The sequence below is a fragment of the Vitis riparia genome, chromosome 13, assembly GCF_004353265.1.
Source record: "Vitis riparia cultivar Riparia Gloire de Montpellier isolate 1030 chromosome 13, EGFV_Vit.rip_1.0, whole genome shotgun sequence".
Lineage (NCBI taxonomy): Eukaryota > Viridiplantae > Streptophyta > Magnoliopsida > Vitales > Vitaceae > Vitis > Vitis riparia.
In genome coordinates this window covers 24,669,944-24,688,088 of record NC_048443.1, presented here as the reverse complement: position 1 = coordinate 24,688,088, position 18,145 = coordinate 24,669,944, and the positions used below count along the sequence as shown (strand labels likewise).

The 18,145-nt window shown below is 30.9% G+C and overlaps 2 protein-coding genes across 2 annotated transcripts; both read left to right on the top strand.

Annotated features, from left to right (window-relative positions):
- Window positions 1-2,745: 2,745 nt before the first annotated feature.
- LOC117929293 (uncharacterized acetyltransferase At3g50280) lies at window positions 2,746-4,465 on the top strand. The gene has a single exon (XM_034849569.1). It carries the CDS (start codon window positions 2,809-2,811, stop codon window positions 4,270-4,272), a length of 1,464 nt encoding a protein of 487 aa, XP_034705460.1. The 5' UTR covers window positions 2,746-2,808; the 3' UTR covers window positions 4,273-4,465.
- Window positions 4,466-13,565: 9,100 nt separating this feature from the next.
- On the top strand, window positions 13,566-14,667 carry LOC117928897. Its single transcript, XM_034848997.1, has one exon. The coding sequence runs from the start codon at window positions 13,820-13,822 to the stop codon at window positions 14,399-14,401; it is 582 nt and encodes a 193-aa protein (XP_034704888.1). The 5' UTR covers window positions 13,566-13,819; the 3' UTR covers window positions 14,402-14,667.
- The last annotated feature ends 3,478 nt before the right edge of the window (window positions 14,668-18,145 follow it).

Here is an 18,145-nt window from a genome sequence, read left to right as displayed (position 1 = left end):
AAGCTACGAGTTGGTGATGACATGATTTAAATGTGTTATAATCAAAATTGAATTAAAAAAAAAAATTATAACTCAAAAATATTAGGGTTTGTATGGATTGAAGGTTCAAATAACTCGTCAAAACCCGAAGTCATAAATCATTTATTTGTTTAGTATATTTAAATTATATTATTATTTTTTTATTTAAAATATGAAAAGGTAAAAATAATAAATTTTAAACTATAACCTTTCTCACTTTTAATTATCTTAAATTAGGATTTATTTTTTAATTATTTTAAACTAATAGGCATAGCAATTTCGAATAATTCTAGCAAAGTGGAACTTAATTTCGTATGATTTTATTAAAGTGGAACTAGAGTTCTTTATGGGCTTGATGTGGGTTGGTGATTTCTAATTTGACATGTAATAAAATTTGGTATGAGTCATATATATTGATAGAGGAATTCATACGACTAGTTTTTTTAACTTGTACTATAGTCCTAGTCACAAATAAACTTTAAGTTCTACTATAGCAGTCTAACATAAAATCGAGTCTATTAAATTAATCACAAAATAAGTGTCATTTTCGTATTTTAGTAAAGGTAATTTATTGAATCAAACAACAATTACCGTTATTTGTCATTTCTATGATTAAAATTTTAAAACAATTTTAAAAAATCAATATATTTTTCCAAAAAATAAAATAAAAAAATTAACACATACTACATGCATTTCATTCTCTTTTTCCCTTTATTGAACAACAAATATATCACGTTTTTAAAACTCATTGAAAATCAATTAAAAAATTAGGGAAAAAAAATACTTTTTCTACTCATTGTTATTCAATTATTAATAATTTTTTTTCAAAAAATAAAGTTACTATTTATAACAATATAAGCTCCATAAAATGATTTTTAATAATTAATGGAAATAAAAAAATAAATTGAATTATTTATTAGATTAAGAGTTGATTTAATATTATTATAAATCATAGGTGGTCATTGATTTTGGGGCCAAATTAAGAATTGTGAAAGGAGATTGACGGTTGGCTTTGAACTGTCTCACACGTGGCGGATGTTAAGCAAACAATAAAATTCTTAGGTCCTAGTACTTAGACACAAAGGGGGTTCGAAAATTATATAGAGAAAAAGGTCTAAGAAGCAATGGACCTTCAAAGTCAAACTATTATCTAATCCCTATTATGCCTAATGTGCTAATTTTCTTTTATATTTTTAGTATTTAAGAAATGGGCACACGCCGACAAATCAGAAATGGCGGTTGCTTATGGAGATATTTATATGCTGATTAACCGACTTTTTCATCAGGTAATCTCAAACATAAGCTTCAATTATTATAACTCAAGTAGCCGTAATTAATTTCTCGCGAGACAGTTCATGATTCTTCTAGCTGCGCAGACCGACCTTTCTCGGGATTTGAAGAATGACAGCCAACGTACAGAACGTAAATAGTCGGCGCGATTCTTTTATGTTGCATGTACTGGATAATTAATTTCTCACGAGATGATTTATGTGCCATGGAAGCTTCTCAAAGGGTAAAGCAGCCAGTAGAAAACAGCAGCAGTCCAACTGTTTAATCCGCAACTTTTTTTTTTTAAATGTAAAAATTAATTCTCCCTCCAATTTAATTATTTTTATTTTTATTATTAAATTTGTTTTTAAAAAATAATTAAAAATAATATTTTAAAACTATTTTTAAATAAAGCTAATATTATAAAACAGAGTATTTTATTTCGTTTTTATGTAAAAATAATAAAATAAATTAAAAATAATATTAAATTGATAAAATCGCTTCGTTGAAATCTATGGTTGATTTCAGTATACACAATAAAATACTAAAATGTTACTCGAATGTACTCTAAAAAAAAAAATATTATTTGGTGTAATTCGTGAGTTGGTGAAACAGCGCAATAGATTTGTTGGACTTAATGCCGCAAATGCAACGAGGAACTTACAGCACTGTGATTTCGTTGCATCAGACGGTGAAGAGATATACACATGACGCCAGGTACAAACGACACCGTTGCATGCACGCACGTGAGAATCTTTTGAACCCAAGCTGCATTGTACTGCTCATGGGTAAAAGAACTGCTAACTCCATCACCCTTCGAGCCCGTGGGGGACACTGTTTGCTGCTTCAGTGGAGGGATACAATAGAAGATTAGGGCCCACGACTCCTTGGCGCGTGGGTGAATGGGTTCCGGGATTTGCAGGAAAATCTCAGGAGATTCATGATATCCTCTTCCGATTGCAGTTTTAAAAGCCCCAAACCAAATTGCATTAAATTCAATTTCCCATAAAGGGTCATGGTAATATGGCCCTTTTTGGCTTTTCCTTAGTTCTTTTTCCGTTTTCAGCTCTCGACAACCCTTGAAGAACTCGCTCATAGTGACACGTAGGCATACATGTGGCTCCTAGCCGCATGTGCCAATTGGCTAAAAGCTGTCCCGGCAGCTGTACACGTGGTTGGGTGCGATGGTTAAAATGATTGAGGCTGATGAAGGGGTAATATCATATGTTTATTGGCCCAAAAACAAATACAAGAGGAAGTCAACACTGAAGAGGCAACACGTGATGGGCCTCATGGGTGATTTTATGATGAGGATGTAGGTAATTTCCTACGCTGGCAGATGCAGACAATGTTAACCCATGATTGATAAATTAAAATAATAAAGAAAATGACAACATCAGCAACCCTCAGCTAGTGCATGAACCCAACCCCCTATATAAACTAGAGGCTAGTTCTCGCTAACATCACTCACTCACTCTCAAATATACACACAGCGAGAGAGAAGGTCGGAAGAGTGAGAAAATGAGTACTGATTCAGTGACTATCGTCTCGAAATGCACTGTAATTCCTGAGAAGAAATCGAGCCTTGGAGATCTCAAACTGTCGGCTTCCGATCTCCCAATGCTCTCTTGCCATTACATTCAGAAGGGGGCCCTCTTTACTCGTCCTCCTTTCCTAATTGATGCTCTCCTCGCTCTTCTCAAGCGCGCACTTTCTTCTACTCTGGTGCATTTTCCGCCACTCGCCGGCCGTTTGATCACCGACGCCCATGGTTACGTCTACATCACTTGCAATGACGCCGGCGTTGATTTCATTCATGCCAATGCCGGGCATATATTCATTCGAGACCTTTTGTCTCCCATCCATGTTCCAGACTCCTTCAAGGAGTTCTTCGCATTCGATAGAACTGTTAGCTATGATGGCCATTTCAAACCGATTATGGCCGTGCAGGTGACTGAACTAGCCGACGGAGTCTTCATCGGTTGTGCAGTTAACCATGCTGTCACCGATGGGACGTCTTTTTGGAACTTCTTCAATACGTTTGCGGATTTGTCCAGGGGGCTAAAGAGAATTTCGAGGGCTCCGTGCTTTGAGCGGAAATCGGTGCTGATTTCGCAGGCAGTGCTGATGGTTCCCCAAGGAGGTCCCAAGGTAACCTTCTCTGGCGATGCACCGCTAGCCGAGAGAATCTTTAGCTTCAGTAGAGAAGCGATTCTGAAGCTTAAATCAAAGGTGAACAATCATAAATCATCGTGCATCGGAGAAATTGACGCCATTGAAATACTGGGAAAGCAAAGCAACGATCCTTGGAAGCCGGACCAGAAAGCAAGCGGAAAGGTCACATCAGTTTTGGAGAACTGGCTAAAAAACGCCGTCGCCGTCTCAAAACCCCAAACTGATTGTCCAAATCAGACAGTGGAAATCTCATCGTTCCAGTCCCTCTCAGCGCTTCTATGGCGCGCCGTGACGCGAGCTAGAAAGTTCCATCCCTCCAAAACGACGACGTTCCGGATGGCGGTGAACGTCCGCCACCGCCTGGAGCCAAAGCTGGACCCGCTCTACTTCGGCAACGCGATTCAGAGCATCCCAACCTACGCCTCCGCTGGCGACGTCTTGTCTCGGGATCTGAGATGGTGCGCTGAACAGCTCAACAGCAACGTCAAGGCTCACAACGACGATATGGTGCGCAAGTTCATAGGGGATTGGGAGAGCAGCCCAAAGTGTTTCCCACTCGGGAACTTCGACGGCGCAATGATCACGATGGGCAGTTCTCCACGATTCCCGATGTACGATAACGATTTCGGGTGGGGCAGACCCATGGCCATTCGGGGCGGGCGGGCCAACAAATTCGACGGCAAGATTTCCGCCTTTCCCGGACGTGAGGGTGGGGGGAGCGTTGATCTGGAGGTGGTCTTGTCGCCCGAAACCATGGCGGGTCTTGAATCCGATTCGGAGTTCATGCAGTACGTAACGGGTTGGGCGTGAGCTTCACCACTCATGGTCGCAACTTTCGAAGGCATGTGTTTTCTGGTCCACTGTGTATTCGACGGTTATGATTTGATGTGGATGGCTGGGGTTGGGGGGCGAGGGGGCTTTCTTTGTCTATTTGTGACATATCCTTAGTGCTAATAATAATATATTTATATTTCGTTGTGGTTTTGCTTTTTGGCCAAGCGAGGAGTTGACTTCTGACTTGCATAATTCTACCAATGTCTGCCTTTTCATAGCAAATCCTCTCTCTGTTTTCTGTCTCTTGTACTTCCCAACTTCACTGCCTGCCTAGTTTGAACTTTTAATTTTAATAATCTTATTTAGAGGAGCAGAACAAATTGGGAAGATTGTGTTTTGGAATGGCTTGACCAAAAAAATTAAGTTTTGATATATATATATATAAATTATATAATTGATGAGAAAAATATAAAATATGAAAAAAATTGATATATCATTTAAAATTATTTTTTATTATAATATTTGACTAATTTTTTTTATCTTAAATCTTTTTTTTAATAATTATTTTGAAATTTTATAATTTTTAGAAAACTAATTTTTTTAAAAATATATCACTTAAAAAAAATAAATTTGACATATTTTTAGTTATTTTTTATATGCACAATTTAAAAAACATATACCTTCCAAGATGATTGATTTTTAAATAATAATAATTTATTTTTTTTTTATTTTTTTTTTTGAAAATGGTGTATTTTTGTTTTTTCTAAATCACTAAATTATATTGAATTTTATTAAGGTTTATAAAAGGAATAAAATTTAAATTAATGTTTTTCTGCCATCTTTTTTTCATAATCAGTAAATGTCATTTCCAAAAAGATAAAAAATTCATATAATTTTTCTCAATTTTCATACTTCCTCAAGTCTTGAGCTTAAATGGTAAACTTATATGGACTTATGCTTTTCAATTGGGTCCAAAACACAATTTCCCCAACAAATTACACTGTTTCAGACTTTCTTATCAAAACAGGCATAAACATCCTCCAAATTGTAAGAATTCATTACACATGCTACCGCCATAAATGACATTTTCCCATTCTTGTTCTTTACTTTTTTTAATTTCTTCTACAAGTAAAAATTTATTAAAAATGATTAAATCTAAGTAAAGCATGAATATCAATCATCGAATTATTCTTTATAGTTTTCCAACTTAATAAATATTTTCATGATAATTTTATAATAATTTATTCCATTAAATGCTATAAAAAATAGAACATTTTAGTAATTTATAAAATATTCTCCATGAAAAACTGTTCAAAGTGTATATCTATATTAAGGTGTATTTTATACATGAAGAAGATAAATTATAATAGCATAAAAAAATCAAAATTCTAATAAAAGTAAAATTTGATTTTCATAATAATAATTTTTTTTTACTTTTATTTCCATTTTAAAAAATAATTCAAACAAATTAATAAATTAGAATGTGATTGATTTCCCACATTTCAAATGGCAACGTCAGATTGTAGCTTGTTGAGAAGTGTCTCCTAACAAACACACGGAGTGCTCACATCATTGTGATCCGAACACTTCATCAGATCATTCAATCGAGTCATTCCTAGTCCATTCCCAAACCATCACATGGTGATCCACTCTCGTCATGGGAGCAGCTTTAACAGTTCACCAACAACCAACGGGTTCTGGGAACCACATAATAACATTTACAATTTTTGTCCATCACAAATCTTAGTAAAAGTGAAATTTGATTTTCATAGTAATAATTTTTTTTTATTCTTATTCCTATTTTTAAAAATAATTAAAGAATTAAAATGGAATTGATTTCCCATATTACTTAATTAGCACAAACTATACAATAACATTCAAGATTTTTGCCAATCACATCAATACAACATTTGTATCATATATATCCAAATCTATATTAAATGCAGGTGAAAGAAAATTAGCTTCTTTACGGATAATAAGAACAATGCTCATAATAAATAATTTTCATTTTAAAAAGTAATTCAAATAATGAATTAAAATGAAATTGATTTTCAATGTTACTTAATTAGTACAAATATCAAAGATTCTTGCCCATCACATATTTGATAGTATGTTCTCCGAAGTCCCAACATAACATTTGTATCTTACACACCCAAAGTCTATATTAAACGACTTCTTCATGAATATTGCCTAAAATATACTACTCAAGATTTTCTATAATAAATTCAACTCATTAATTGTATTCATAATAAATAATTTTATTTTCAATGCTATAAAGGCAAAATATTAAAATTTATATGAATATTAAAGAAATATATTACTTAATTTACTACAACAAAATCATCTCACTAATTGTGATCAAGCTTGTCCACTTCCCTTGTTAAACTCTATTAAGAATTAATAAAAGGATTAAATATATTCAAGCTTTTCTATTTTTCCTATCCCTAATAGAAATTAAATAATTTTAAAAAATTCATATATTTAAACTTACCCAATCCATATGTTTCACCACTGCATGTTTTTCCTCCATGCATTGGAATACTGTTGAATTAATTGAACAACATAAATTAATATGTGAATTATACTTAAATTTATTTATTTTAGAGATTTCTATTTTCCAAAAAAATGAAAGATCATTTTGGAAATTTTCTTTTAAGGTGATTGGGTGCCATGATGCATTGATTCACTTTGGTATAAATAAATAAATAAGTCATCACTAGAGCTTCCATAGATTAGATTGTTCACAGCTCATTTGCTTGAATCTAATATGATATAATGTTTAACTTAGATTAAGTTTATCTATAAAAAAAAAAATATATATATATATATATATATATATATATTACTTAATTTTAAATAGAATTTAATATTAAGTTGCTTGTTTTTATAACATATTTTTTATATTAAGCATTAAAAAGTATTTTAAAAAAGTAGAAAAATAAACAATTTAAAGTTTGAAAGAAAATTACTTTCAATAAAAAGTTAAAAAAAAAACAAATACACTCTAAACCTAACATAAGAACATATTACCAAAATTCAATATGAAAAAAAAAAACCAAAATCAAATTTCAAAATTAATATTTTATTACATAACTTTGAAATCTACTTTTCTAAATTTTTTGCCAATTAAGCTACTTTAAATAATAATCTATCTCAAGCCATCCAGCCCTCAACCAATCTAAATTAATATTTTTGGAACTTTATATATAATCTTTGGATTAAAAATCCTAAGTTGCAACATTAATCATATCTATAAATTTACATACTTCTTTCACTTCACATTCAAATTAAATACATATTTAAGTTTAGCCCATTTCATCTTTCCTTTTCATTTTTTGATTCATAAAAAAATAATTAATAAATTTAGTGTTTGTTTGAATATACTTTTAAATTTTTATTTTTGAAAATGAGAATCTTGTATTAAAAAAAATATGAACTTATTTTATATTTATAAAATTTATTTTAAAAAATTGATATAGAATTTTATAACTCATTTTTTAAAATAACTTCTAACATTATTATTTCTCCTTGTGAAAAAAATATAAATTTATTTTATATTTTCAAAAATTGAGATAGTATTTTATATTTTAAATAAATTATATATTTTTTTAATACAAGTCAAATATTTTTGTATCTTAAAAGTTATTCATTGAATCGAACAAATTTGATGGAATTTCTGAATTCACCATTTTTTGTATCAATGTTTTGCTTTAGCTTTTTTTTGTTGTTCAATATAATTTAATATGAATAATTGGTTCTAATACACTTTACCCCCTCAACTTATAGTGTGTTTTGCATATTATCATCTTAGGTTTAAAATAAAACAAATTACTTTCCAATCTTCTTAAAGACCAGCATTGTGCCTTTTTTGTTGGACGGTGTTGGTTTGATTGGATGTAAATGTCATGTGTCGTGCATGTGACTTAATAAGTAAAGTTAGATTTGTAATTTGAATCACCAAAAGAGTGTTATTCCTCCTTCATTCTTCCTTTGAGACCTTAAATCCCTAAACACCCACAAATTCGAAGCCTTAGAATCCCCAAAGTCGAGCTTCATGAAGAAAAAAATGTAACTAGAAGATTAATGGATCCTCCTGTTCATTGCTATTATGGTAATGAGACTCGTGTTATGACATCGTAGACTAATCTAAATTCAGGGAAAATGTTTTTGGGATGCAATAGACATAAGGTAATAATATGTTTGATTTTTAGATTGATTCTTGGCCATTTGCTTTTTATAGACATCTTATTATTATATATGTTCAATTTTCGATACAAAAATGTGGAGGATGTGGATTCTTCTTGTAGTATGATGCTCCAATGTGTGATAGGTTGAAGCAAATCATTTCTAGATTGTTGAATGAATTGGAGAAGAAGGAGAATGACATATTTATTTATCAAAAAAAGGTTAAATGCATGTTTTGGTTGATAATCATTCCATGGACGATTTGTTTGGTTCTTTTGGCCATCATACTACAAAGAAATGGTGTTATTTCTTATGAAGGCTTCCAAGCTCTGTACTCAAAGTTACTTGAAAATTTGTAAATTAGATAAAGGCTCCCAACTGGTTTTAGTTATGCATTTTCTGTAAACAATTTGAACAGATAAGAAGTTGTGATTAGGGCATTGATGGAATTAAGCCATAAAATCATGTTTTGTAATTAATAGAATGACAAAATTTGAATTATTTGATGAGTCTGAGCAAAAGTTCAATTTTTGATACCATTCTGCATTCATGCTCTTGAAACAATTTGTTTGTGTTATGGTCTTGAACTTTTAGTTTTTTTTTTTTTTAATTGTTTTACAGATAACTTTTCCTTCACCTAATGAAGATGAACTTATTGTCTTGCAAAATGCTTTGTTTAGAAAGATGGGTTTCATCCAATTCAATGGGACAATATTGGAATAAATTGCTTTATAGAATCTATTTCAAATGCTAAAACCGGCAATCCTAGTTTTACTAAAGAGGGGTAGAAAATTCATCAACTAGCTATGTTGGAAAGAATGACCCTTTTTCATGAAAAATGAAATCTGTTTCTAACAATGGTATATATAGTTATGTACTCTTATTGTAAAAAAAAAAAAATGAAAAATCCTATAAACATAGTCATAACACCACCTATAATAGGTGCTCTATTTAATGCACATAAATTGTCAATCTTGATAAGTAAAATAAATAAATGAATTTTGCCAATGAACTGCATTAATTAATAACTATGTAAGATCTATAGTAGTTTTGTTATAGAAGTAGTATAACCTATAAAAAAGAGCCAACTATATAAGTATAACATGTTACAAAGGCAGGGGCATTGCATGATATTACAAAAAAAAAAATGCCTTCCATGTTGCCCAAAAAATACAAGCATTCAACAAAAACAATACCCTTCCTCAAATAGTATCATTCCCATGAAATCCAACATTTATACACATTCATAAATTAAAAAAAAAAAAAAAAAAGAACCAACCTTAAATCTATCCCACAAAATGAACAAAAATCTATTTTCCTAATATGTTTGATCATATTACTTTCTAATGTCTGAGGCTGCACTTGATTTTTGAGTTCCATGTTCCATCTTTACCTCATTTGGATTTCTCCCTAATATGGATGTTCTACACTTCATCACTAAATAAGTCTTCTTCATTTTGCACGCATTCTTACTTGGTTCATCGAGTTCTCTTCTTCTTAGTGTATTCAACCTACCAGGTTGTTTGTGATATCTTGGAGAATATATTGTAGGTAGTCCCTATTTTAATCGCATATCAGGTCCATCTATTGGCTTCAAAAAGTGTCCATAAGCCCTTTTATATGTTGGCACATGATAGCATGAATGCACAAAATTTTATGATTCCAATATAGTTGAGAATGCATGTAGACAAAGGATACCAATTAAGTCTCATCTTCCACATTTGCATGTTTGATTGCCAAGATTGACAATATATCTATCATCATGCATGCAAATGATTTCAAACTTTAATTCACAGCCCAAGTAGGTATGTAACTTGTTGCCTCAACCTTATTCTTCTCCAAAATCTTATGGATATTCGAGTATAATAATCTTTCATACTTACTCATGTAAGTCTTCCTTGCATTCATCTTTTTAATAAGATATATGGTTATGTCCTCTAGCATACTTAATATTGGTTTTTGTCTTGCTTCAACAAGAGTTGCATTAAATGACTTACAAAAATTGTTGAGTAACATATCACGCTTAAATGATGTATTGAAATGAGATCTTGGCCAATAAACTGTTGGCTTGGAGGTTAACCAATTATAAGCATTTTTTATCTTTTTCTTTCATCCACTTCATATGTCTATTAAAAGTAGACACAATAAAAGCAATGGTTGCTTTCCATACTCTATTTTTTAATGTTAGTCATTTGAAATTTTGCTTAAAATTGTTATACAAGTGCCTCAAGCAATGTTTATGCTCAAAGTTTGACAACAATTCCTCAATAGCAGGCACCAACCTCTACAAACACACACACATACTTTAGTTTTTTAAGAAAAGAATATAAACCAATAAATAAAAGAATAACACACAAAAATGAAAAGTAACAATAGTGGCAACTGTTATACGAACTAAATCCTCAAAAGTATAATAAACAAATGCTTTAAGTAGATGAATGGATAGTAAAAGTAAATTCTATATGGTGAATGTACAATAAAAGTAAATTAAAAGAAGGAAAATAAAAAATAAAAAAACATCCACAAACCTAGATAAAAATCTAAAACAAAAAAAAATTGTATCTCTTGATTGTAACTTAATCTACCATTTATTCATACAAATTTAACCCCTAAAATTAGAACAATATGTTAAATGTATCCCAGAATAATAACAAAAATTTATATGACTAACAATTCCAAGACCCTAAAGTAGCATCAATGTTTCAAGCAATCATTCAATAACATAAATCCAAACTGTAAAGTACTAAATTGTAAAATGTAGAGTGCCATCATCATATTTAGCATCAATGTATCAATGAATCATTCAGTACATATAAGATTTAACACATTTAAGGACCAACCCAATATAATAATAATCTATGCATAGAGTTGGGCATAAAAAATAGACTTCAAAAAATACATAATATTAAATAGTATATGTTCAAGACTTAAGTTTATAATTTTATACCTTTTGTTTATCACTAATAAAAGCCCAAGCCTCAGAATTGTTGATGCAGGGATCTTGAATCAAAAACTCCAAAAATCAAAACCAACTATCTTTTGACTCCACCTCCATAACAACATAACATATAAGAAAGATTTGGTTATTTAAGTCAATGCCAACAACTGTCAATAATTGTCTAGAGTGTAATCCTTTAATAGGGCACCCATCAAGACTAACCATTGGCCTATACCCAAATAAAAACCCTCTTTTGCATGCATTGAAGCATATATATATCATTTGAAAAACAACCTTGTCTTCAACTAATTCTATTTTCATAATCACAGTAGATCTTGGATTTGTTCTTCTCATCTCAACACAATAGTCTTGAAGCTTAGCATATTGGTTAATATACGTTCTCTGAATTTGTTTGAGTGCTTTCTTCTTTGTTGTATATGCTTGATTAGGAGATACCTCACATGCATGTGAATTTCTCACTATGTTCATGAATGCTCCAATATATAACTTTGAGTTGTTTCTAAAGTGGTTGACATAATTGTTACGTCAAGTACCTTGACGTGTGATTGTCATTTTTAAATACCCTACTACAAGTATGCTATGAATTATAAGTCATCACTTGAAATGTCTTTCCATCCCTCATTTGAGTTGCATCATAAGTCATTACTTTGGCTTTCTCATTTTTAATGAACTTCACATTTTTACCATTCTTTTTGACATATTCCCTCATTGCAGCTTTGAATTTAGTTGTACTTGTGAAGAGTAGCTCTACACTAAAGTTAAGATTTGCTATGTCTATATCACCCACAAATTAAGGATATCGAGGCTTATCTCTATTAATTTTTTTTTCATTATCACTGCCTAAACTCCTCACATCATCATCACAAAGGTTTTTCTCATCCTCCACATCATTCATTGTTATGTTTTCCTTTTCAACTTCATTCTTTTTATCTTCTTTTCCTCTTATCCCAACCTACCATTCATTATCATCCACATAATTATCATACAAATTGTTATCATCACCAACCAAATATTCATCATCAATAAAGTCATTGTCTCTAGATGAATCTCTTCCAACCTCTTCATAATTTGATCTACCTTTATCTTCATATTGAGGTGTTTGATCTACATTGGGTTCTAGTTATACATTGGTCCTAGAGTCTTCAACTTCACACACACTTTCACCAAGCTAACTGCAAACATTTGAAGACCCAATTTGACCTTGAGCAATATGTAAAACCTTTATGTGCTTGACAAGCACCTCTACTTCCTTATCCTTTAACAATGAGCCGCATATTTCTAAGACAGTTTGATTTGTTAAGCACTATACTAATTCTCCATTTTTATTAGTATAGTAATCCTCATGCAATCTTTATATCCGAATCAAAAGAGTATATAATCTAGTTCAATAAAAGACATTACATTTTTATCACAATTATCAACATAATCCACTTTTCCACCCATATAATCATTAATTTTTGGTATAGGTTCTATGTTGCACTCAAACCTCTCTCCATAATGTAGTTTGATAGCCAAATAGTCAGATTGGTGATCTACAAACATATGATACATAATTCATATTAGATATATCAATAGATGCAAGGTTGATGACAAGGAAAAAAAATAAAAAAAATAAAAAAAATGTCACAAGAAATTAGAGATAAACACCTATAAAAAGGAAATTTCTTTTCTATGAAAAAGAAACCTTAAACAATGAAATTTACTTCCTTTCACAAATTTTCTCAATTATGAAAAGGAAACTATAACCCTAAACACCTAAAATTTATTTTTCCTAGATTTTCTCAGTTATCAAAACGAAACCCTAACCTTAAACCTCAAAACACTCAAAATTTATTCTTGTTATCAATATTTTTCTTAGCCATAAAAGAAAAAACATAAGTAAAATATTGTCAATATATATATTATTAAGATCTATATCTTTAATCAAACTCTCAGCCTTCGCTTTTGGGTAATTCAAATTACAAATCTACGCTCACCTATTAAGTCTAGTCCACCACATGTGACATTTTTGTCTAATCAAACTAACATGAGAAAATACTATTATTTGAATTTTCTGGCTCAATTCTACTTGCTCCGTGTCTTTCTAAATTCATGTAATTAGTAAAGTTTAATATGAGTTTACCGGGTTGGAAAGGGTTTTAAGTAAAATAAAGCAAAATTAGTAAGAATATGCAGGAAACGCATGCCCTAACCCCCTTTCTCTTCCCCCCTTCAGTGCGTAGAGTGCAATCTCTCAGGAACAAGAAATTTTCTGAATCAGAATTCCAGAAGTGCTCGCATAGAGTTTTTGCAGAGGAGATCGAGATGGAGGCGCCAATCTCTGTAGTTGAATCCGTGTTTCGACTCTTTTGATGGAACTCAGATTTCGAGTTGAGCTATGACTTGAGGAATTTGCAGAGCGATTACTGATTTGTTTTAGTTGCTAATGAGAAAGTTGCAATGAGGAGAGGCTGGTGTATGAAGGATTCAATCGCTTTTGTTTGTGTAATGGTCACCGTTTGTAGCCTTATGGTTGTGATCGTGACAATGCTGAGACTCCCCGAGGTCTCAACAGGGCAAAACAGCGCAATCAGAGAGGGGTTCAATGACGAGAGCATAGGAAAGTTCGGGGAGATGATGCTTGAAATGTTGCCAGAAGGTCTGGCTTTCACGATCTTCGTCCCTTCAGAAAAAGCTTTCCAACGGGATTTGAGGCTACAAGTGAATCGGAGTCTGGCGGCAGAGCAGATGAACGATACCTACGCCGTGCTTTCTCGTGTACTTGGTTTCTCGGCCATTCCCCGGCCGCTGTATTCCAAAACGATGCTCTTTGGAAAAGAAATGTGTTTTGATTCATTGTCCGGATTTGAATTGTGCATTTGGAAAGAGTCCGATGGAGCGATTATAGTGAATAGAGTTCGATCGGCACGGATGGATATGCGGAAGGGGGAGATTGTGGTTCATATTATGGATGGAGTGATCATGGACTTCGAATTTGAGCAATCATTTCAGCTTGATTATAGTGAAGAGGAAGAGCACTGAGCGGAACTCAGCTCTCTTGATTTCAAACGCATCCCTCCTTTGTACCTCTCACTTCACTCTTCATGCTATTCCCTTCTGCTTTTTCATCTTCCTGGAACGGAAAATCATAATCCAAATTTGAATTCAATAAGATGAGATGAATGATGCAGATTCTGTGGAAACATCAAAATAGATCTATATGTAATTACATTGAATGAAAATTAACATTTGTGGCTATGGAAGGATGCCAATCTTCACATTGCAATACTATATATGTATGTAGTTCTTGATTATGTTTCTCCTAGCTGAATCACTTCAACTCCTCTCTTGGATTCCTGCCTTTTCCAAATTGTTCCTGATGGAAGATTGCTAGAAGAGGCTGTAAGCGTTTTTGAAGTGGTGGAGCAAACCTTGGTTAACATGCTGTAAACTTTTATCATTTTGAAAAATAAAAGTTGAATCTCAAGATTGTAAAACATTATGTCAAAATCATTTATATCGATTTCCAATCGATCAAATTAAAGGATAACAGTTTCTGTTATACTCGGATTTTTTTAGTATTGTTTGATAGATCAGACTTTGATCACAATTACAATTTTTCAAGTTTTTCCAAATAATTCTACATCATTTGATGATTTTAAAACCTTAATATTGAAGCTCTTTTTCCGGATGAGAGACAATTACGAGAGCTAAGTGAATCTTTCTTGAGCTTCAAGTTCCTTACCTATTTTGGGGCTATTTGGTTTGAAAGAAAATGTTGTGGGTTTTGGGCTAATGATCAATTTGAGTAAGAAATTTTCTTTCAAAATGAGTTGATTTAGTGTGTTATTCATCCTAACTCTCATATTCAACATACTTAGGATAAAATCCAAATTTCTTTTTGAGTGGTTTTAAGAAAAAACCAAGATCAAAGCTTAGCTGAATTCCGAGTATTCTCAAAAAGAATAAAGTGGGTAGTTGAAGCTTAAAGGTTTTAAGCAAGTGGTCTAAGAGAGAATGAAAGATTTGGGTTAAGTAAATCCTTATACTCAGTTAATTTTCTTCATACTAGATGATTTAGTTGCTTGAGACCCATGGTTTTTTTATCTCTTTAAATATTTTCCATGTTAAAATATTGTGTTATTATCTCTATTCCATCTCATTTTTTAATTAGTTTATGATATTTACAATGAGTTATTTTGTTGATTAATTTAGAAATGCGCTAAAATTAGACCATTGAAGTTTTGCAAGAATATGGTACATTTCAGTTTTTTATGTTCATGTCAAGGGACATATGAAAATATGATTTTCTATTAATGCAATGTTTTATATATCATGGTTAAAGAATGTTGATTCATTTGTATGTGATTTGCATTTAAAATTATTAAGAAATATATAATTATTTTTTATATATAATTAGTGAATTAAATGTGTCATATTCTAGTCATTCTTCAACCCATTACAAAAATCGAAAGAAAGGAAAATGCTTATAGTCACTCCTACCCATTTTTCTATTATTTATTAGGTTATATGGTTCTCGAAAAGTATTATCAAGGAAAGAAAAAAAATATTAAGAAAAATGATTTTTTTCATATTTGATTTTATTATATAAAATACAAAAAAAAAAGTCAAATATAATTAAAATTATTAAGAAATTTATATATTTTTAAATTATTTAATATTTATATAAAAGAGTTAAATTCATGAAAAATATTTAAAATAGTATATAAAAATAATTTATTGATTTTAAATTTATTTACTATTTTTCTTCACTTCTGTTTTTTTCTTTTTTCTTTTTTCCTATTCTGTTTCCCTCACATTTTCCTTCTAACTTTTCGCAACCAAACATAGTCTTAATGCTGGAGTAAGAGAAATAAAGATAGACAAAACCTATGGATTGTAGGTACAAAGAGAATTCAAAGGGATTGACATACTTCCTACCTTCAAATTACCGCCTCAGCCCGGGCCGGACTGCATTGTGGCCAAAATTACTCCTTATATGAGTAGGCCAAGTCAAAAGAATCCCGGCCCGCCCACTATACTTTCAGGCCTAATGGAGAATATTTTGGTTCAGCTGTTTCTCAATTGGAATGGGATGTATAAACCCCAAAGCTCTGAAAGTGTTCTCTTTTAAATAATTTTTTTTATAATTTTCTTATTAAGATAACGTTTTGTGAAAAACCCTTCCATCATTATGAAGAAAATATTCTGTTATAGAAATATTTGATAATTACATAATTAGTTTTTTTTTATAATATGCTTAGGAAAAATATAGTAAAAGTTTTTGACGGATAGAAAAAAACAATTTTTTTTAAATAATTGAGGTTTTGGAATTTGATAAGTCATAAGGTGATGTTTGTTTTTTTAGTTATTTGACTTTTTCTAATCAACTAAAAGTAACATTTTAATATTAACTAACATAACTAATTTGAATATGTTGATATATAATAAAATCATAGATGGTTGTATACTTTGTTTTCTGTTTTTCATTCTCTTCATTTTGTTTTCCAACCAACTAGTATCAAAGCTAAATTCATTAGACTTCAAAGGATAAACAAAGTTCAAGTTGAAAAGTTTAATGAAAGACACGATTTTATATTATGGTGTGTTAAAATATATATCTTGCATATTTGATGTGGATTGTCCAAAACACTAAAAGACAGAACACTTCGTAACATGCTATTACATTTCCTAACATTTCATTTGGTTTGCGGTATAACTTGCAACTTTTCCTCATGCTCCAATTCAAATTGTATTGCTCTTTCAATTGCAAATGTCTCATTTCGATATGCATTGGGAGGATTAAGGATGAAATGCAACTCAAATTCTATAGTTTTGAAAATAAAAGTGGATGAAATTTTATACTGTGCTACTTCTTCTATGGATGGTGTTGCATTGAAAACTTTAATGCAAATAATGTTAGCTTAAGAATAAAAAGATAAAACAATTCATATAAAGATATACGAGGTTTTAACGTGATTCGACTAATCATGTTTACATCCAAATATAAGAAAGAATTATTCTATTATATCATAAATGATATTACAAAGGACAAAAACCAGATGTAACTAATTAGGAATCTATACTAAATAGAAATTTAAAACACTTCTCAATAATCTCCACCTTAAATCAAATTTCATTAAGTCAATCTTCCATCTCTCTATAATACACTTTTTATTTCACATTACGAGACTCCTTTGATTAAAATTTCTTTTGTCATCATCTTATGTGTTTTATTCTTTTTGGCTCTTCCAAAAATCTTCATCTTGACCTTTGATACCAATTTGTTGAGTATACAGAATACTAATTTGTTATGACAACGAAAGTTTTAATGCAAACAATGTTAGTTAAAAAATGTAATAATAAAACAATTTATACGAGATTTTAATATAGTTCAATCAATTATGTCTACATCCACAAATAAGATAAAATTATTTTATTAAACCATAAAGAATGTTATAAAGGATAGAAATCAAATAAAACTGTTGATTTCTAAAACATCTCATATTTTTTTACTCATGGTATTTATATGAACTACAAATCCTTTCATTCCATCAGTGTCTCATACCATGTATAGTCTTTATTAATTCATTTCCATTTCATAACATTTACAACCTAAAATATTTATATAAATAATCCTAATAACTTTCCTTATTTTATAAAAAAAATCTAAAATTACAACATATTTACATAGGAAATATTCTACGTAATGTTTTTACAAAAAGAAAAAAAAATAGTATTTAAGAATTTTGGACATTCTCCGATGGATGGCATAAAAGCAATTTG